Below are 20,525 nucleotides of genomic sequence, written 5' to 3' on the forward strand. Positions count from 1 at the left end.
CTGCTGAAACATTTGCCGGATTTTGGAAAATCATTCTCCTACCCGACATGAAATGACACATGGTTTACATACAGTTAGACATTCCAGGACGATCAGCGATACCCGGCAGGGGGGCGGTCGCTGAGAAGTGTCACACACAGCGATCTCGCTGGTGAGATTGCTGTTGCGTCACAAAGCTTGTGACTCAGCAGCGATCTCGCTAGCGAGATTGCTATGTGTGACGGGGGCTTTACATAGAACATTGCTGTCTGCTTTTAAAAATGGTAAATGTAATTTAACTCAGTAGTTATCTACACTTTGCCGTTTATCAGACTATGACAAATGATCTGTGGTTTGTAAAATCGCATTAACGGGACTCTCTCATCAGGTTTTTGCTACCTCATCTGAGAGCAACCTGATGTAGGCAAAGAGACCCTGAATCCAACAATGTATCGCTTAGATTACTGGGTGCAGCCGTTCTAAAAAAAAAATCAGAGTTTTTAGATTTAGCGTGAAGCAGAGCTGAGAAAGCTACTCCCACCTACACCAGGCCCTGTATACGGTATATACAGTGGCTTGCAAAAGTATTCCCCCCCCCCCTTTGGCTTTTTACCTATTTTGTACACTACAACTAGTGTTTAAATATTTTTGTAATTCGATTTGTGTGTGATGCATCAGAACTAAATAGTCTAAGTTGGTGAAGTGAGAAAAATATAGGAATAAATTACATTTATTGGATCAAATACCGTAACTAAAAATTGGCATGTGCATACGTATTCACCCCTTTTCCGATGACGTCCTTACAAAATTTCTGGTGCAAGCAATTAACTTTTATAAGTTACATTCTTAGTGAAAGGAAGTCCACCCCGTGTGCAATCTAAAGGTACTGTCACACTTAGCGATGTACCAGCGATCCCGACCAGCGATATGACGCGGTCAGGATCGCTGGTACATCGCTAAGTGGTCACTAGTGAGCTGCCACACAGGCAGATCTCACTAGCGACATCGCTGGGGACGGGGATCGCTACTTACCTGTCACACCAGGCGATCCTGCGTCCACCCGCCCGGCTCCACGCGTCGCTCGTCTTCACAGCAGGAAGCGCCGCAGGAAGCAGACGACGAGAAACAGTCCTGAACGTTCTCGCGCGATCAGCGATAACCAGCGGGGGAGCGGGTCGTAGGTAAGTATCAGACACAGCGATATCGCTAGCAATATCGCTATAACGTCACTAGTTATAGCGATATTGCTAGCGATATCTCTTAGTGTGACATGCCCTTAAGTGTCACATGGTCTGTCAGTATATACACACCTTTTCTGGAAGGCCGCAGAGGCTGCAACACCATTAATCAAGAGGCACCACTAATCATACACCATGAAGACCAAGGAGATCTCCAAACAAGTCAGGGACAAAGTTGTTGAGAAGTACAAGTCAGGTTGGGTTATAAAAAAGATATCCCAATCCCTGATGATCCCCGGAGCACCATCAAATCCATTATTATCAAATGGAAAGAATATGGTACCACAACAAACCTGCCAAGAGAGGGCTGTCCACCAAAACCTTCAGCCCAGGCAAGGAGGGCATTAATCAGAGAGGCAGCACAGAGACCAGAGGTAACAATGAAGTAGCTGCAGAGTTCTCAAGCGGAGACTGGAGTATCTGTCCATATGATAACAATAAGCCGTTCACTCCATAGAGGCGTCCTTTTTGGAAGAGTGGGCAGAAAAAAACCTTTACTTACAAATAAAAATTGTAAGGTTTTTTTTGAGTTTGAAAAGACATATGGGAGACTCCCCAAATGTATGGAGGAAGGTGCTGTGGTCAGATGAGACCAAAATTGAACTTTCTGACCACCAAGGTAAACGCTATGTCTGGTGCCTAACTAACATAGCTCATCACCCCTAAAACGCCATCCCCACAGTGAAACATAGTCATCATACTATGAAGATTTTTTTCTGGCAACAGGGACAGGTAAAATTGTCCGATTTTATGGAGAAGATGGGTGGTTCGAAATACAGGGATATTCTTGAACAAAGCCTGTTTATCTGTCAGAGATTTGAGACTGGGATGGAGGTTCATCTTCCAACAACACAATGACTCAAAGAATACAGCTAAAGCAACGCTCGAATGATTAAAGGAGAAACGTGTAAATGTTTTTGAGTGGCCTAGTCAAAAGCCCAGACCTTAATCCAATTGAGTATCTGTGGTCAGACTTGAAGATTGCTGTTAGAACTGTTGCTTTGCAGCACTGAGGTCCTGGGTTCAAATATCACCAAGGACACCATCTGCAAGGAGTTTATATGTTCTCCCCGTGTTTGCGTGAGTTTCCTCTGGGATCTCCGGTTTCCTCCTACACTCCAAAGACATACTGATAGGGAATTTAGATTGTGAGCCCCAATGGGGACAGTTCTGATAATGTCGATAAAGCGCTGTGGAATTAATGGAATGGAATGGAATATAAGCGAGTAAAATAAATAAATGAACTTGAAGTAGCTGGAGCAGTTTTGCCTTGAGGAATGGGCAAAAATCCCAGTCGCAAGATGTGGAAAGCTCATAGAAACTTATCCAAAACGATTTGCAGCTGTGATTGCCGCAAAGGGAGGGTCTACAAAGTACCTACTTTAGGGGGTTGAGTAGGTACGCACACTGAAAGTTTTAGTTATTTTGTTCTATATGTAGTTTGCATTACAATAAAAACAAAATGTTCAGAGTTGTAGGCATGTTCTTTACATGAACTGATGCAAATCCTGAAAAAAACTGTGAAATTCTAGGTTGTGAGGTAGCAAAACATGAAAAATGCCAAGGAGGGTGAATACTTTTGCAAGCCACTGTGTTATCTAGTGATAGTGAGCCGCTTATCACAAGAGGGGTGGAGTCGCACTAGCATGAGCTCCCTTCTGTAAGTAAACAACAACACACGGATTGAGGTGTGACACATCCCCCAAAATCTGTGTTATAACCTTTACCTCATGCTGTCCTCGGATTAAATCAAAAACCTGCTGACCGATTCCCTTTAATGCCTGGAAATGTATAGCGTTATTGTTTTATTGCTTCAGCCAATGGATTATCTTAGTGGTGGCGGAGGTCACTATTTTATAGAAGCACTTTAAATATTTTTTTTATCTGAACCTGTGTTAATGTGTATAATGTAGTGGAAGCGCAGCAATATACTCACTGATCGCCATCACCCCGTTTCCAGCACTGCTTCGGTCCCCTTCTTGGTCAAGTGACAGCTTTTCCGACGTGCTGGCTCACACATAGACCCCAGTATGAACTGACAAATCGGAATATCCATCATGTGACCCATAAGAGGACCGGAGCGGCGCTGGTACCTGATCATTACTGCACTTTCACTACATTATACACATTTACATAGGTTTAGCTAATATCGAAAATGATTGGGAGGGCTTTTTTAAGCAAGTACTGTTATTAAAATTACTTTGTGATTGGCGAGATAACAGCTCATTTATTTCATGTTTTGCCCAAACACAGCACGTGTACTGTATGTGCTTTTTTTTACAATATTACTCAGATTTCTTCTAATTAGCTCATTAGGATAAATAGTGATATTCTTAGCAACCTCCTCTTTCTTCCCAGGAAGCATCTAATGGGTTTCCTCAATTATGTAGCTCTGTAGTTGAGTGTTCACCGCAGTGCTGAGTAATTCCCAACATTTGTGATCCACAAATGCAAGAGCAAGATGGATAACGCCCCCTAACATGGGCACATTATTAGAGGGGTTAAGAACCTTTCTAGATCAAATGTCATATGTTTTGCCACATAATCTTTTCTATAACATACTAGTCCGACCATTCTTGGGTGATGCGGATGATTATACATGGTGCCTATTGCTTAGTTGATCTGTCTTAGAGGGTAAAATTGAATTCTAGTAAATTATGTTTGTGTATCAGTATCTTTCTTCTAATTCTGGTGGTTTCATTTCTTTTCTTATCATCCCAATAACTTCAGGAAAGGAAACACCACAACTAATGAAATGTTCTGTAATTTGTTTGATTTCAGCTACCGGCCCATTGTGGAGTACATCGATGCACAATTTGAGGCCTACCTACAAGAAGAACTGAAAATCAAGAGATCCTTGTTCAACTACCATGACACGAGGATTCATGCCTGCCTTTACTTCATTGCCCCCACTGGTCATTCATTAAAATCTTTGGACCTGGTCACAATGAAGAAGCTTGATAGTAAGGTACTAACCTAGAATTACTAGCACTAAATTACGCCGAGCTGTTTTAAAATAGTGCAAGAAAATACTCACAATACATAATCAAGAAAAAATGCATCCATCATCTACCAGTAAGGAGGTTCTTTCATTATAGACTCTTACAACACATTTCTGGCGTAAAAGCGTCAACATGAATTTTGTAAAAAAAAAAAAAAAAAGCAACATTTTGCATTGGCCCTGTGTCTTTCTTTTATTAAGTGGGGATGTTAATCAGTGGTAGAAAGTGGTGTAAATTATTGCAGAAATCTTCTCCAGCTGAGGACATTTCTATACATGCATCCCAAAAAATGCACCAAATTCATTGAGGCATGCACCTGTTAATGAATTTTGCGTATCTTGCACCAGCTGACCTGATGAATTTGCCACTACATGTTGTTAAGATAATAAAAACACAAAAATACAGTTTATATAATTCCCCGAGTAGTCAGCTGTTTAGTCTTCATCCATATTACTCTCTCTTTGAAAGGAAGTTAATATCTAGTATCTGTTTATTCACATGCTCACACTTGGCATGTCAGTCCAGTAATATAGTGATAGGGTCTTTCAATTAGTTTGTCAAAGGCTAGTTTCAGACTAGCTTTCTTGGGCGCAGGGCCACCGCTAAACCCCGCCCCTGGCCGCGTCCCCTTCGGTCATTTCCTCCTCTGATCGCATGAGGCTGCATGCGATCAGTGTATCCTATATGTAGCATTGGATACGCTGATCGTGCGCTGTTCTGATTTTGCTGGCGCTGCGCCCAGCGCACAAAAACACGCTGTGTTGCATTTTTGTGCTCTGGGCGCAGCGCCAAAAGGGCGCAGTGCCAGCAAAATCAGACCAGCGCACGATCAGCGTATCCAACGCTAAATATAGGATACGCTGATCGCATGCAGCCTCATGCAATCAGCGGAGGAACTGACCAGAGGGGGCGGGGCTTAGCGGCGGCCCTGCACTGTGCCCAAGAACACTAGTCTGAAACTAGCCAAAGACATGGAAAAGCTGATGGATACAATTTACTGAAAGCACCACTGCGGCATTTTTTAAATTTTACTGCCAGAGTGGTAGCACTAATGCATGTGTCCTGCCACTAGTATGGTTCTTACCATCCACCATCTTCATCTGTTATCAGCGCCACTCTGCTCGTCTTCTACAGTTTTTCACCTGACAAATTGCTCCAGTGTTTGCTGACCAAGCTAGAGGTCACTTCTCAATGTAGGTCTATGAGAGCTAGAACGGGACCTTTATAGACTTCCACTGAGAGCTGCTGACCGTTGCCTCCAACTTCCAGTCAGTCAGAAGGTACAGTCACAAGATGGCAGATTGGGACGGGAGCGGCACTGGGAAGAGCAGAAGATGGTGGCTGGTGAGTTTATTACTAGGGGCAGGGAACATGCCGGTGGTACTTACCAATACCTGGTCACAATACCAATATGCTGCAAGGTGCAGAGATAAAAGACGGAGAAAGCACAGGTGTAAAATAATGATGGACAACCCAATCACACACCTACCATCCATGGGAGAGGTACTATGCAATATAGAAACTGAAGGAACCATGGTCACAGCAGATGTGCAATTTTATGCTGTAAGCTGGTGATATATATATAGTAGAATACAATAATGAAATGTGTTTTTAAAAATTTTAAGGATACAAGTTTTCTTTTTTTATTTAAAAAAATCTTTATTTTTAAATCTCTCACCCACAGTCATTCACTGCTTCCACCATGTGAGCATGTGCATGATATTTTAGATGATAACGATTATGCGAAATTGAAGTCCTTTTTATGAGTCAGGAAAATTCCCCTTTTGAGAAAGCCAGAAAGCGTCTTATTGCAGTAAACTTTTATCTGGCTTTGGTTTGTTATTTTTAGACCGGTGACACTACGTAAAACTTTTTCTGGTCAGGGAGGATGAGAACTTTGGACTTGTTTCCTGCTTTGCTATATCAATGACGGCACCACATTTCCTGTCAGAATTCTTGTACTTGCTGAGCATAAAGAAGGAACAAAATCAAATCTGCTTCTTTGTGGACTTTTGTGGATTTGTCATCCGATACATTTAAATATAATACAAAAATTCAAAGTTCTTTAAAAGAGGAAATCAAATCGTAAATCACTTATTAAACACATATTCCAACATATCAAAAGTAGCATTTGAGCAAATCGATTTGCAGGACCCAGTTCATCAGCAATGTCAGTAATCTTTGGCCACTGACCTGGAGCCCTGAGAGCCGCATCCTAATTCCGACATACGTGGCTCTTCTTTTGACTAACTAGCATGATGTCACGTCCAAGTGCGTCACGCTGCAGTGTTGGTTGTCCCCTGCCGGGTAATCAGGAGAGAAGCCACAGATGCCTTCAAGTAATTGCCGGTTCTAATGCTCTTCTGGGGAGGTGGAGCCACTAAATCTCTGGTCTGGGTCAGCGTACAGAATCGGGCTTCATGCAGCTTTCTAGAGGACATGCGGAGCCATGAGGATTTAGACTACCTGGAATCTCGGAATCTGCACAATAAATGAAGTGGAACTCATGAGAGATGGATGCAAGTTGAAAATCAATAGGTGCAGATGGTGGAGTACATCAAACATGGAAATCAAGAGTCTCAATCCTAAATAAAACACAGGTTTGTGTCTTTAATAAGATTAGAGAGATGTAGTCAATAAATCACGCCAGGAAACCTGCAAAACCTGACATAGAGAACAGCACAGGGCTGCAGATCAAGGTGAAGAAAGCAGAGTCTGGGATACCACAGATTACGAACATGACCCATGATACTGTCCTACGAATCGATTCACACCAACTTGAATCTGAAGATATTTGACCGAACACTATCACTATTGTTTTTACAACGTCTCATTTTATGTTTGGAGGATGCCTTACATGCTGTTATTGGCTGGTGGCTTCTTTAAAAAAGTAAATTCTAGGAAGTGTCCGTTATAAGTTTTTTCATTTTAACCCTATAAAACAGGGGTGGGCAATTAATTTTCCCGACGGGCCACATGAGAGACTGTGACTGTTGTGGAGGTCTGAACCAATAAGCTGAAATTAATTCTGCTCAATATTAATACATTAATTATTATATTATTGCTATAGTTAATATTAAATGTATCACTTAATATTGAGAATTAAATATGATGACATCCCTCTATATGTCATTTGAATGACGAATACAGCCCCTTCTATATATTGATGAGCCCCCACATCCCCTTATATACCGTAAGAGTCCCCACACAGCCTCCCAACGTACAGCATGATCTCTACACAGCCTCCCCATATACAGCATGAGCCCTACACAGCCTCCCCATATACAGCATGAGCCCAACACCCCACACAGCCTCCCTAAATGCTGCATGAGCCCCACACAGCCTCCCTATATAGTGCATGAGTCACTCACAGCCTCCCTATATACTGCATGAGCCCCACACAGCCTCCTTATATACTGGATGAGCCCCACACAGCATCCATATATACTGCATGAGCTCCACACATCCTCCCCAAATAGAGCATGAACCCTACACACCCGCTCCATGTCCAGCATGAGACCCCCACCATCTCCCTATGTCCAGCATGAGAGCCCTACAGCTTATCCATGTCCTACATGAGAGCCCCATAGCCTCTCCATATCCATCATGAGATCCCCATAGCCTCTCTTTGTCCAGCATAAGAGCCCCATAGCCTCCCCATGTCCAGCATGACAGCTCCATAGCCTCCCCATGTCCAGCATGACAGCTCCATAGCCTCCCCATATTCAGCATAAGACCCCTTAGCCTCTCCATGTCCAGCATGAAAGCCCCATAGCCTCCTCATGTCCAGGATGAGACCTCCATAGCCTGCCCATGTTCAGCATGAGACACCCATAGCCTCCTTATGTCCAGGATGAGATCCCAATAACGTCCCATGTCCAGCATGAGACGCCCATGGCCTCCCCATGTCCAGCATGAGAGACCCATAGCCTCCCCATGTCCAGAATGAGACCACCATAGCCTTCCCATGTCCAGCATGAGACCCCCATAACCTCCCCATGTCCAGGATGAGACCTCCATAGCTTGACCATGTCTAGCATGAGGCCCCCACAGGCTCACCATGTCCAGGATGAGACCCCAATATCCTCCCCATGTCCGTCATGAGTACCCTATAGCCTCACTATGTAAAGTCAAACATCCCATACACATGAAAAAAAAACAACACCACATACTCTTCTCGGTCCCGTTCCCCGGAGTGCAGCTTCTGTTCCTTTCTCCGATGCGCTGACTGTACAGCTGATGCGATGAAATGACGTAATTGCGTCTGGAGTGACTGAAGGCCCTTCCTCCACCAAAGAAGTCAGTGCGGGTGGAGACAGTTAGCTGACAGGCGTGGAAGGGTACGGTGTGGTCCGTGGGCCTCTGTTTTCCAGCCCCTCTGCTATCTTGGGATGCGCTTTGTCCTGGTCTGCTATAAAGGATAAGAGAGGGACCACCAGCTGTAGGTCATGCTTTAGTTTAAAAGAAAATTAAGCATGCCCTTGTTGTTTGGTTCCTTGCCTTGTAATCTAGCAGGTGCAGTGAAAAAAATCTGCAAGACACAATGATTTAATCTCATCTAGATGTTGTCGGTATGTAATAGAGCCCACTTCATTCACATTTTTCAGTACAAAAACAAATGGATCCCAGAAGAAAATAGTTTACTTAAAAGCTTTCTCTGTCAGTAGTCGTTTCTGTCTTTTTCTGCGGATGGAACTTGAACTGAACATGTTTGGTACATTATATAGTTTTGCAAGAAACAATTGAATCGGTGTAGATTTTGACATGAATTCTTTCCTTACCAAGATCTTACATCAACAGTTATATCATGTCCAGCTATAGGGAAGCCAAGCAGTTTAAGAAAATATGTATATGTATATTTGCTACGTACGGCTTTTCCCAGGAATTTTTTAAACCACTATATATTCTTATATTTTGTACCTGCCATACTTGCTAAAAATTGTTTTTGAATTTTAGGTGAACATCATCCCAATCATTGCGAAAGCAGATACAATTGCCAAAAATGAGTTGCACAAATTCAAAAGCAAAATTATGAGTGAGCTCGTGAGCAATGGAGTTCAGATCTACCAGTTTCCTACCGATGAAGAGACAGTTGCAGAGATCAACACAACAATGAGCGTAAGTTAAAGTTGTGTATTGGTGGTGTTCTTTATTGACAGGAAATCTGTCAGTAAGATCTATCCTCCAAACCACACATATGGACATGAAGAACTTGAAAACTAAATCCATCAACAACTTTTAAATCTTTTATCTGTTGCTGCATTCCAGAGAATCAATTCATATTTAAAAGGACAGTTGAGTGCTCTGGGCAAGGCAGAGCACTTCCTGAGCTTGTGATTGCTGAGGTTGTTTCCCTGCCTAGCATCAGTATCTTTAGCTTGATTGATAGTTCACTGTCTGTCTGACGTCAGGTGCCATGTAAGGAAATCAGGGAGTGACCTATCAGTCCAGCACGTAATATGCAAATCACATACTTGCAGTCACGTGGAGACCACTCAGACTATCTAGCAGAGCCCAATCCTAATAGTGTGTATGTTACACACTTATCGTATTAAGCAAGCTACACTTACTGAAAGTTTGCTCTGGAGTGTAAAACCCTTTAACCTTTTTGCAAGGTATAAATCCTTTTCAAATTTACCTGCTTAGAGTAGTTGAGGGCAGAGCGTCTGTAGGACATTGTGGAAGCTGTTTCAAATGTCAGGAGGAGGATATATCATTTTTTATGCTTCGAAGACTTGTTAAGCTTGGAAGACTTCAGCTTAACTGTATTGTTTGTAAAGGGAAAGAAGACCAATATAGTTATTTCCTGTGCACTGTTACCTTATGTGCAGGGTCAGGGGTGCAAACAAACAGAAATAAACCAGAAGGTCACAGAGAGACCAGAAAAAACCCTGAAAGCCAAGCTCAAGATCATTCTGTTCTTTACAGATCCACTTTGATTTATAGTCTGAAGTCCAACTGTTACCTACAGAAAAATGCAACTTTTTTTTACCTGGTTAGTAATTCTAGTCATTTATTAACTATTTTATTTTACTTTTCTCTTCTTTTTTTCCATTGACTTCCCCATTTAATCTACCAAGAAGTAAATGTTTTGCTGTCTTGTTGAGTTTTAGAAGAGTGGTGACGATATTTCATAACAACATGTACAGTGGGCACGGAAAGTATTCAGACCTCTTTAAATTTTTCACTCTTTGTTTCATTGCAGCCATTTGGGAAATTCAAAAAAGTTTTTTTCTCATTAATGAACACTCTGCACCCCATCTTTACTGAAAAAAACAAATGTAGAAATTTTTGCAAACTTATTAAAAAAGAAAAACTGAAATATCACATGGTCATAAGTATTCAGACCCTTTGCACAGTATTGAGTAGAAGCATCCTTTTGAGCTAGTACAGCCATGAGTCTTCTTGTAAATGATGTAACAAGTTTTTCACACCTGGATTTGGGGATCATCTGCCATTCTTCCTTGCAGATCCTCTCCAGTTCCATCAGGTTGGATGGTGAACGTTGGTGGACAGCCATTTTCAGGTCTCTCCAGAGATGCTCAATTGGGTTTAGGTCAGGGCTCTTACTGGGTCAGTCAAGAATGGTCACAGAGTTGTTCTGAAGCCACTCCTTTATTATTTTAACTGTGTGCTTAGGGTCATTGTCTTGTTGGAAGGTGAACCTTCGGCCAAGTTGAGGTCCAGAGCATTCTGGAAGAGGTTTTCATCCAGGATATCTCTGTACTTGGCCATATTCATGTTTCCTTCAATTGCTACCAGTCGTCCTGTCCCTGCAGCTGAAAAACACCCGCATAGCATGATGCTGCTACCACCATGTTTTAGTGTCTGTGCACACTAGGGTGACCGGATCTCATTTGGGGGGGAAAAAATGTCAGAATCTTGTTCGTCTGGACCCCACAAAACGATTCCCCTTTCCAGATATTGAGAGAGCCAAAATTTGAGCTCGATCAAACGACGTTAACTCGTGCCGCTCGTCGCTCAAAGTTTGAAAAAATCCAAATTGAGGTATTTTAAGATTTAGGTATTTGGCATAGTCTGTTAGACTATAAAGAATGTGACAACAACATTGCAGAAATAGCCCTGACCAAATTTTCGAACCATTTGTGGTATTTGAATGCAGAGTTGGTGGGATTATCGTTTTTTGATCCCACCACTACAGACAATGAAAAGTTGTTAATGGCTAATAAATTGCTCAGTAGCACAGATGAACCATCAGAGCACGCTAACCTACATGAGTTGCTAATTTTACATAGTTATCTAATCTATTCTAGAGCTTTTGTTAAAGTAGTTTTTGAAACGTCAGAATATAATGCTCGGCATTTGCTTACAACTTGCAGGACATATTGCTTTTGTTTTTCATCTTTTGTCAGAAGGTCGTTAAAGTCGGTTACTTCCTACCTCTTTTAATTTTTCTTTCCTAACTTTTCGATTTACAACCCTAGCATGCTCTGATGGTTCATCTGTGCTACTGAGCAATTTATTAGCCATTAACAACTTTTCATTGTCTGTAATGGTGGGATCAAAAAACGATAATCCCACCAACTCTGCATTCAAATACCACAAATGGTTCGAAAATTTGGTCAGGGCTATTTCTGCAATGTTGTTGTCACATTCTTTATAGTCTAACAGACTATGCAAAATACCTAAATCTTAAAATACCTCAATTTGGATTTTTTCAAACTTTGAGCGACGAGTGGCACGGGTTAACGTCGTTTGATCGAGCTCAAATTTTGGCTATCTCAATATCTGGAAAGGGGAATCGTTTTGTGGGGTCCAGACGGACAAAATTCCGACATCGATTTTTTGCGGTCACCCTAGTGCACACGGTGCGGTTTCTACTGCAGATCCGCAGCGGATTTGCCGCTGTGGATCTGCAGCAGAATTGCAGGTGATGTACAGTACCATTATAGCCTATGTAAAAAAAAAAAATCGCTGTGCACATGCTGCGTTTTTTTCCGCGCGGTTTTTGTGCGGAAAAAAAAGCAGCATGTCACTTCTTTTGTGCGGTTTTGCTGCAGTTTTCCACCTGCTCCATTCTACAAATCCCCAGGTGGAAAACCGCACAAAAACGGCAGTAAAACCGCACAAAAAAAGGAAGAAATCCACAGGAAAAATGCAGGTCATTTGACCTGTGGATTTTGTAAAATCTGCGTGGAAAAATCCACGGGAGGATCAGCACCGTGTGCACATAGCCTTATTGTTGGGATTGTATTGGGCAGAAGATGTGCAGTGCCTGGTTTTCTCCACACATACCGCTTACAATTATCACCAAAAAGTTCTATCTTTATTTCATCAGACCAGAGAATCTTATTTCTCATAGTCTGGGAGACCTTCATGTGTTTTTTAGCAAACTCTATGCGGGCATTCATATGTTTTGCACTGAGGAGAAGCTTCTGTCTGGCCACTCTGCCATAAAGGCCCGCCTGGTGGAGGGCTGCAGTGATAGTTGACTTTGTGGAACTTTCTCCCATCTCCCTAGTGCATCTGTGGAGCTCAGCCACAGTGATCTTGGAGTTCTTATTTACCTCTCTCACCAAGTCTTTTCTCCCATGATTGCTCAGTTTGGCTGGACGGTCGGGTTTAGGAAGACTTCTGGTGGTCCCAAACTTCTTCCATTTAAGGATTATGGAGGCCACTGTGCTCTTAGGAACCTTGAGTACTGCAGAAATTATTTTGTAACCTTGGCCAGATGTGTGCCTTGCCACAATTCTGTCTGTGAGCTCATTGGCCAGTTCCTTTGACCTCATGATTCTCATTTGGTCTGACATGCACTGTAAGCTGTGAGGTCTTATATAGACAGGTGTGTGCCTTTCCAAATCAAGTCCTATCAGTTTAATTAAACACAGCTGGACTCTAATGAAAGAGTAGAACCATCTCAAGGAGGATCACAAGGAAATGGGCACCATGTGGCTTAAATATGAGTGTCTGAGCAAAGGGTCTGAATACTTATGACCATGTAATATTTCAGTTGTTTTTTTTTTAATAAATTTGCAAAAATTTCTACATTTGTTTTTTTTTCAGTTAACTTACAGTAGGGTGCAGAGTGTACATTAATGAGAAAAAATGAACTTTTTTGAATTTACCAAATGGCTGCAATGAAACAAAGAGTGAAAAATTTAAAGGGGTCTGAATACTTTCCGTACCCCCACTGTATGTGGCATATTTCCAATATAAATTTGTTCAAATCTTCAAAGTCACTATTTGCTTTCAGGGAAATGAAATTCTGTGCGTAATGTAGACCTCAGCTGCGGGACAACATCTTGGATGTTAACAAAGACAGAATTTTTATAATTAAGTTGAATTGATCACGCACCAAAAAATATTACCGTCCAGTATCATATATGTATAAATAAATTGAAATTATGAATGTAAAATTTCATGCGTACCACCTTGTTTGTTCTTTAGGTACATCTTCCATTTGCAGTCGTTGGAAGTACAGAAGAAGTGAAAATTGGCAACAAAATGGCTAAAGCTAGGCAATATCCATGGGGTATAGTCCAAGGTAGGTTTCCAAAATGTTAATATTGTGTTCTATCTAAACTAGACTAGTTATATCAAATTATAAACTAATGTTGGCCGAACTCACCGATACTGCCGGGTTCAACCAATAGTCTATTGTGTATGTGGGTGAGTTGAGGATTCGACATATCTGATTTCTTACTGCCAATCCCTTTGGTCTCCCTGAGATAAGCCACCATGAGAAATGTCTGCCATCGGCTCTCTCATAGAGAACACTGGAACACTTGGCCGACTTTACCAAGCAAGCAATGTTGTGTATGGGCGAGATGGCCAAAACTGTTTCCAACCAAACGAGATCCATCGTCCGGCCAACTGCTGTCTAAGTTGCATGGGTGGTTTAATTATGTGGGGGATTTTATGCCCTACTTGCTACCAGAAATTTTGCTTTTTAAAATTATACATGCTGTGTTCTTTTTAGGAAAACCACATAGTCAACTATGGTGGTGAATTTTTTCTTTCTTCTTCTTTGCTACTGTTAGAAGTAGATCATCACAGAACTTTTCTCTTTATTCAGTGGAGAACGAGAACCACTGTGACTTTGTGAAACTTAGAGAAATGTTGATACGAGTCAACATGGAGGATTTACGAGAGCAGACCCATGCTCGCCATTATGAGCTGTACAGGCGCTGCAAACTAGAAGAAATGGGATTCAAAGACACAGACCCAGACAGCAAACCCTTCAGGTAAATATGAAAATACATTGACTTAATGAGAATCTGTCACCAGGTTTTCTCCACCTAATCTGATAGCAGCGTAATGTAGAGGCGGAGACCCTGATTCCAGCGATGCGTCCTTTACTGGGCTGCTTGATGTGGTTTTAATAAAATCACTGTTTTATCAGCAAATAATTGTTAATAGAGCACTTGAAAACTAGCTTCCATGTAGTCTCCATATTCTCTACATAACTCCACCCCCACCACTGATTGGGCAGCTTTCTGCCTATGCACAGTGTACACAGAAAGTTGCCAATTAGTGTTCAAAGGTAATACAGAGCTCAGCATTCACAGAACTGCTGCAGATAAAACAAGGATTTTATCAAAAATACATTACGTAGCCTTAGTAAATGATACATTGCTGGATTCAGGGTCTCTATCACTACATTATTCTGCTCTCAGATTGGGTAGCAAAAACCTGGTGGTAGATTCCCTTTAAATATGAACCGGGAATATGTCAACCCTATATAAGGAAGAAGATTAAATATTCATGTACAATAAATGAAATTGTAATCTGTTTCATACAATTTGCTGAGCACGGTCTACATTTTTGTGTATGTGTGAACTAGTACAGTCTTTTTGCTTGGCCTAAGAAATCCATGAGTTATCTCACATTTGCGATCTTTTCTGGTCCTGGTAATACAATCCCATCAGCTGAGCTAGCGGCAGACCAGATGATTTGCCTCTCTACTTACATAAACAGTAGATTATATGTTGTTTTACCACAGCAGTATTGTGATATGTCTTTCAAGCATTTAAGGAATTTCGGACTGACTTCCTGCATGCCTGAGGCCCCATCTGTCCATATTAGGCTCGGAAGCAGATATAGGTCCCGCTTGGTTTTCAGCAGTAGTGTGTGAATGTGCATGCTTACAGAATGGTGTGATATTCATCAACGTAGTGTTGTAAGAGAATGGGAGATGATGCTGTGAAGTCTCACTGCTTAGTGTGTGCTTCTTATGAAAAACGTTGAATTAAACCCAAAACAGTCTAAAGATTTAAACTTTAGATGCCGATTAAGCCTGAAATGTAAACCAAATCGGTAAAATGGCACAGGTTTGATATTGGCTGAACGATTGTCTACCGCTGGTTGTCCCTTAATCTTATGAGCTCCCATCATTAGTACCCTTCCAGTAAGCGCTTTGCCTGTACACAGAATACATTCTTAGTGTGCATGTAAAGATAGTTTGTCCCATTTTATTCCAAAAGGTTAGAAAATAAAACAGGATATCCTGCTCCCACAATTGTGGGAAAGTCAAGTCTATGTTACACACCACACTTAATGTACATTGATCTCTCCTGGTTGCCGTATACTGGGACAACGCAATGTAAACACAGCCATGTTCTCAGCTGCATTCCTCGAAAACTGCTCTTTCTGAGCCTCTGTCACTCCAGCTCTATTCCCTTCCCAGTGTCGCCTCCTGCTGCTTTGCTGACAGCCTCTGTGCTATATGACTTCGGGCAAAGGAGCAGTCAGTCAAACAGAAGGCGGCGATGCTCGGTTGAGAAAAGAGCTGGAGTGACAGAGGCTTCAGATCTACAATAGCTCTTCTCATTTGCATATCAATTGAAAAGCTGATTACTCAGTAGCAAAGGAAAGAAAGGACTGACCATGTAAAGGTATTGAGCTTGAAATTTTCTAATAGATTACTTTAAAAGAGTTTGTCTCAAATCCTTGTTCAACAACGCACTTCTTCCCTACCGCTAGCAGCCTGCTTTCCAGGTTGGAGTAGGGGTGTCCTACTGAATGTCTGACTGTCTGGACCAGCATTGTTGTACGACTATCCTAAATTGTGCGTTCTCCCAAGCTCCAAGCAGAGACAACTTTGCAGTGGCACTGAAGCTTGCCAGTTCCATAGCTATTAGCTTCAGAGGAGCATTCACAAAGAAAGAGTTTGTAAGCACTGCGCTCCTTGCATTGCCACCGGCCACTGCTGCAGTGACAGGTAGCCTAAGCAATGAATACTAAACAATAAAATTACCAGTTCTTGAGAACAGAAGATTTTTAATGATAAGTAAGTTGCAAAGTTGCGTATTTTTTTCTAGCACTTTGCAACTGTACTCAGTTATGAGCATGGGAAAATCCCTTTAAAGGAAAATTCTAGGCAAAAGTGTCCAGTGCTTGGCGTTAGAGTCAGTGCGTGAATTCTATGTTCGGTGCCCTTTCAGTTCCTGACTTATGTAACTCCTCAGGCTTTACTAGGGATATCACACTCTGCCGGTTTTGTCTGGAGTACTACTTTAAGTTTTCATTAAAAGGAGAAGCAGCTTACATGAAGGAAAACTGAAAATCAACTCAAAGGCACCAAGTAATAAAAAATACACAAGTGTCTACGTAACGTGAGACGGCAGCGGTCTGACGTATACAGGCCCCCAAATTTTCACTAACCAAAAAAGACACAGTACGTCTGAAATTTTAAGAGTTCGGCTCTTTTTCACCGACTATGAGGAACAAATTTTTATTTTTTTTTTTTAATTCTATGTGACCAGCCTTCAGGAAACTTACGAAGCAAAGAGGAATGAGTTCCTAGGAGAACTACAGAGGAAGGAAGAAGAAATGCGACAAATGTTTGTCATGAGAGTGAAAGAAAAGGAAGCTGAGCTGAAAGAAGCTGAGAAGGAGGTAAGAGGAGCAATTTTTTTATGAATAGCCTTATAATTAGTGTTTAAATATTTGCCTCTTTAATCTTCCAGTGACATTATTGTTACTGACACACTATCTATACTCATCTACTACCAACTTCTCCGGGATCCAGCTCTGTTCAGCTCCTCTTCTCAGTGACATCACCGCAATTCAGACTAGCCGAGCGTAGCCCAGAGAGTCTTCAGTGCGGTGACATCACTGAGAAGAGGAGCAGAACAGAGCTGGATCCCTGAAAGAGCAGCAGTGGTTGGAGTATATTAATACACTCACACTACACTACATACACACAAATGTAATGAAAAAAGAAATATATTAATTTTTCTTTAAATATTGAAAAAAAGCTGTCACTAGATTTCAAAATACAAACTACATACTTTAAAAAATAGTTTTGGTTAGACCTGATGTGACCAGTGTACATACATTGAAATCCATGAGAGAATGGATTTTCAAGCCAATTTTGTATAATCCATCCTTACAGGTTTTCCTATCTGATATTCAAATTTGCATAATATTTGATGACAGGAAAAGACACTAGTTGATTCACTTGGGAAAAGAAAATAAAAAATGACGTCCTTACAAATTTCTCTAGTTTTGTGATCTATGACTTATTACGTGTTCATCTTTACATATGTTCATAGCTCCACGAAAAATTTGACCTCCTCAAAAGGACTCACCAAGATGAGAAAAAGAAGTTGGAAGACAAGAAAAAGGAAATTGAAGAAGAAGTGAACATGTTCCAGAAAAAGAAGGCTGCAGCACAACTTCTTCAGTCCCAAGCCCAACAGGCTGGATCCCAGCAAACCAAGAAAGACAAGGACAAGAAAAAGTAAGCAGCCTTGTGTAACTACTCCTCATCTCAACCATTGGCTTTAGGCATGAATGCATCTTCTTGCCATCTTCTCATCTTTATAATGGGAAACTGGTCTTCTCATTTTTTTTTAAACTCTGTTTTTCTATTTTTCAATCCATATGAACCTGAAATGTGTGGTGGCACCCTATAGTACCTGGATGTTTCACCATAAGGTCCGTCAAATTTATATGGGCACAAGCTGGTGTATTGTGTCTTTACAGATCACAAGAATCTTTTATACATGTGTGTATATATATATATATATATATATATATATATATATATATATATATATATATATATATATATATGTGTATGTATAAAATGTAGAAATATGAGCTTTGCTATTATATAGCAGGCTAAATCAAGGCAGTGTGCAGTTTTAGTTTTTTAGGGTGTTTTTTTTTTTTTTAAATATGTACTTTAATAGAAATATATATATATATATATATATATATATATATATATATATATATATATATATATATATATATATTGGATTTTGTAGACAGAGGTGAGTTGGGGGATTGCGGGATGTCCAGTATAGAGGACTGAAGCTGAATTATAGAGGTCTATGAAACTAGTGCCAAAATTAAGGATACAGATTTGTGGAGTCCTTACAGACACCATGTTCTGGGTGAGGGCAAATAGGAGTCCCCAAAGTGAGAATGAATGGTGTAATTCCCAGATATATAGGACACATGCTAAGAGCCACTTATGCTAATAGTTCTCTATCGTAGCCTCAATTATTGGGTCAAAGCTTAGTTCTGGTAAGATGGTAGCCATTGTGCTTGAACCATCTACCAGAAGTGTTGCACTTCATTACACGTCTTTCAAAATGCTTATTTTGTGCATTTGTAGCAGTTGATTTATACTGCTACATATTTCTATATTTAGTTGATCAGGTAGTTAAAGGGGTTGTCCCTTTTCTTGAAATATCCCTTTTTCTGGAATAAACAAACCATCCTATACTCACTCTCCCCAGGTCCAGCATTGAGTCTCCACTGCTGCTCCCAGTGTCTGATATTGGCTGCCGTGTTGATGTCATGTCAACACCGTAGCAGCCAATCACTGAGCTCAGTGGCTCAGAAGGATGCGTTCTGAGAGCCACTGAGCTCAGTGATTGGCTGCTGCACTGTCGACATGACGTCAGCGCTGTAGCCAATATCAAACCCTTGTAGCTGCCACAGAGACTCATCGGTAGCCTCCGGGAGGGTGAGTGAAGAACATTTTTTTTATAGCAAAACACGCTAGGAACTAGGATTTTCTGAAAGGAGATAAGCACTTTAATAAAAAATTATGTCTCCAAAAGGCCCAGCTGAACTAGATGATGTAAAATACTTAGTCATGGTGATAAAATGTTAATCTTTATTTTATATTCTTGAGATTAACTTTTTAACATTTCCTTTATGTTAGAATTCAATATTTTCAAGGTCTCGTTATGCTGTTCCATAAGCAGATGACCTTTCACCAGGTGAAAAGTGACCAGTTTTTTATTTTATTGCATTCTAGCTGCTTCTGCTTTTTATTTTTGTTTTTTATCTACCATACGACTACAAAGATCTGTGCCTTTTTATTCAGCACAAATGTTTATGATCTTTAGCAAGTGGGCGTTGCTCACTGGTTAATAGCGCAGAGCAGCCAAAAGACACGGCCCCGCCCCCCCCCAGGGAATCATGTGAGACCAGCCCCGTCTCCCCAGGGAATCAAGTGAAACACACCCCCAGACCATCAGGGAATCGTGTGAGACACACCCCCGGCCCCCCAGGGAATCGTGTGAGACACACCCCCGGCCCCCCAGGGAATCATGTGAGACACACCCCCAGACCATCAGGGAATCATTTGAGACACACCTCCAGCTCATCAGGGAATCGTGAGACACATCTCCGGCTCATCAGCGAATCATGTGAAATACCCCCCCCCCCCCCCGGCTCCCCAGGTAATCATGTGAGACATGCCCCTGGCCCCAAGGGAATCATGTGAGACACACCCCCAGACCATCAGGGAATCATGTGAGACACACCCCCAGCTCATCAGGGAATCATGTGAGACACACCCCCAGCCCATCAGGGAATCATGTGAGACACACCCCCAGCTCATCGGGGAATCATGTGAAACACGCCCCCGGCCCCAAGGGAATTGTGTGAGACACGACCCCAGCCCCCCAGGGAATCCTGTGAGACACAGCCCGGCCCCCCAGGGAATCATGTGACGTGCCCCATTGGAAAAGACCTTGAAATTAATCACTAAATAAAAACCCCCATATATCTGGAACTGTTTGGGAGGTTTGAAAAGAAAATATATACATATGCTCAAGGGAGCTGCAGGAATAAAATAAAAGCAAACACTTTCCACTTATGACCCGGAGATGGGTCCTCTGTTTGCACAGAAATAATGTATGCTACACTATTATCAGGAAATGCATAACAGGCTTCTCTTACAAGCGGATGGATTGATTTCTTTGCGCACAATAGGAAATCAGCAATAAGTTGCTAAAGTAATAAATCTGATAAACCCCCATTACGTTATAGCTCTGTGTTCACCGTCTGCGGAAATCTCCTGCGGCACAGTATTGGC

The 20,525-nt window shown here is 41.5% G+C and overlaps 1 protein-coding gene across 9 annotated transcripts in view; it reads left to right on the forward strand.

The window, feature by feature from the left end:
• SEPTIN11 (septin 11) overlaps positions 1-20,525 on the forward strand; it is a 141,410-nt gene that overhangs the window by 100,024 nt on the left and 20,861 nt on the right. For all 9 annotated transcript variants that reach the window (XR_012219744.1, XM_073542032.1, XM_073541974.1 and 6 more), the window contains exons 4-9: positions 3,999-4,185; positions 9,176-9,337; positions 13,628-13,724; positions 14,256-14,424; positions 16,945-17,077; positions 17,737-17,924. Coding sequence is in view for 8 of the 9 variants with exons in the window: in XM_073542032.1 (XP_073398133.1) it covers positions 3,999-4,185; positions 9,176-9,337; positions 13,628-13,724; positions 14,256-14,424; positions 16,945-17,077; positions 17,737-17,924 (936 nt within the window). In the remaining variant the exon portion in view is untranslated. The remainder of the gene's footprint in view (positions 1-3,998; positions 4,186-9,175; positions 9,338-13,627; positions 13,725-14,255; positions 14,425-16,944; positions 17,078-17,736; positions 17,925-20,525) is intronic.

The sequence above is a fragment of the Dendrobates tinctorius genome, unplaced genomic scaffold (assembly GCF_039654945.1).
Source record: "Dendrobates tinctorius isolate UK_male_01 unplaced genomic scaffold, ASM3965494v1 ptg000011l, whole genome shotgun sequence".
NCBI classification, from domain to species: Eukaryota; Metazoa; Chordata; class Amphibia; order Anura; family Dendrobatidae; genus Dendrobates; species Dendrobates tinctorius.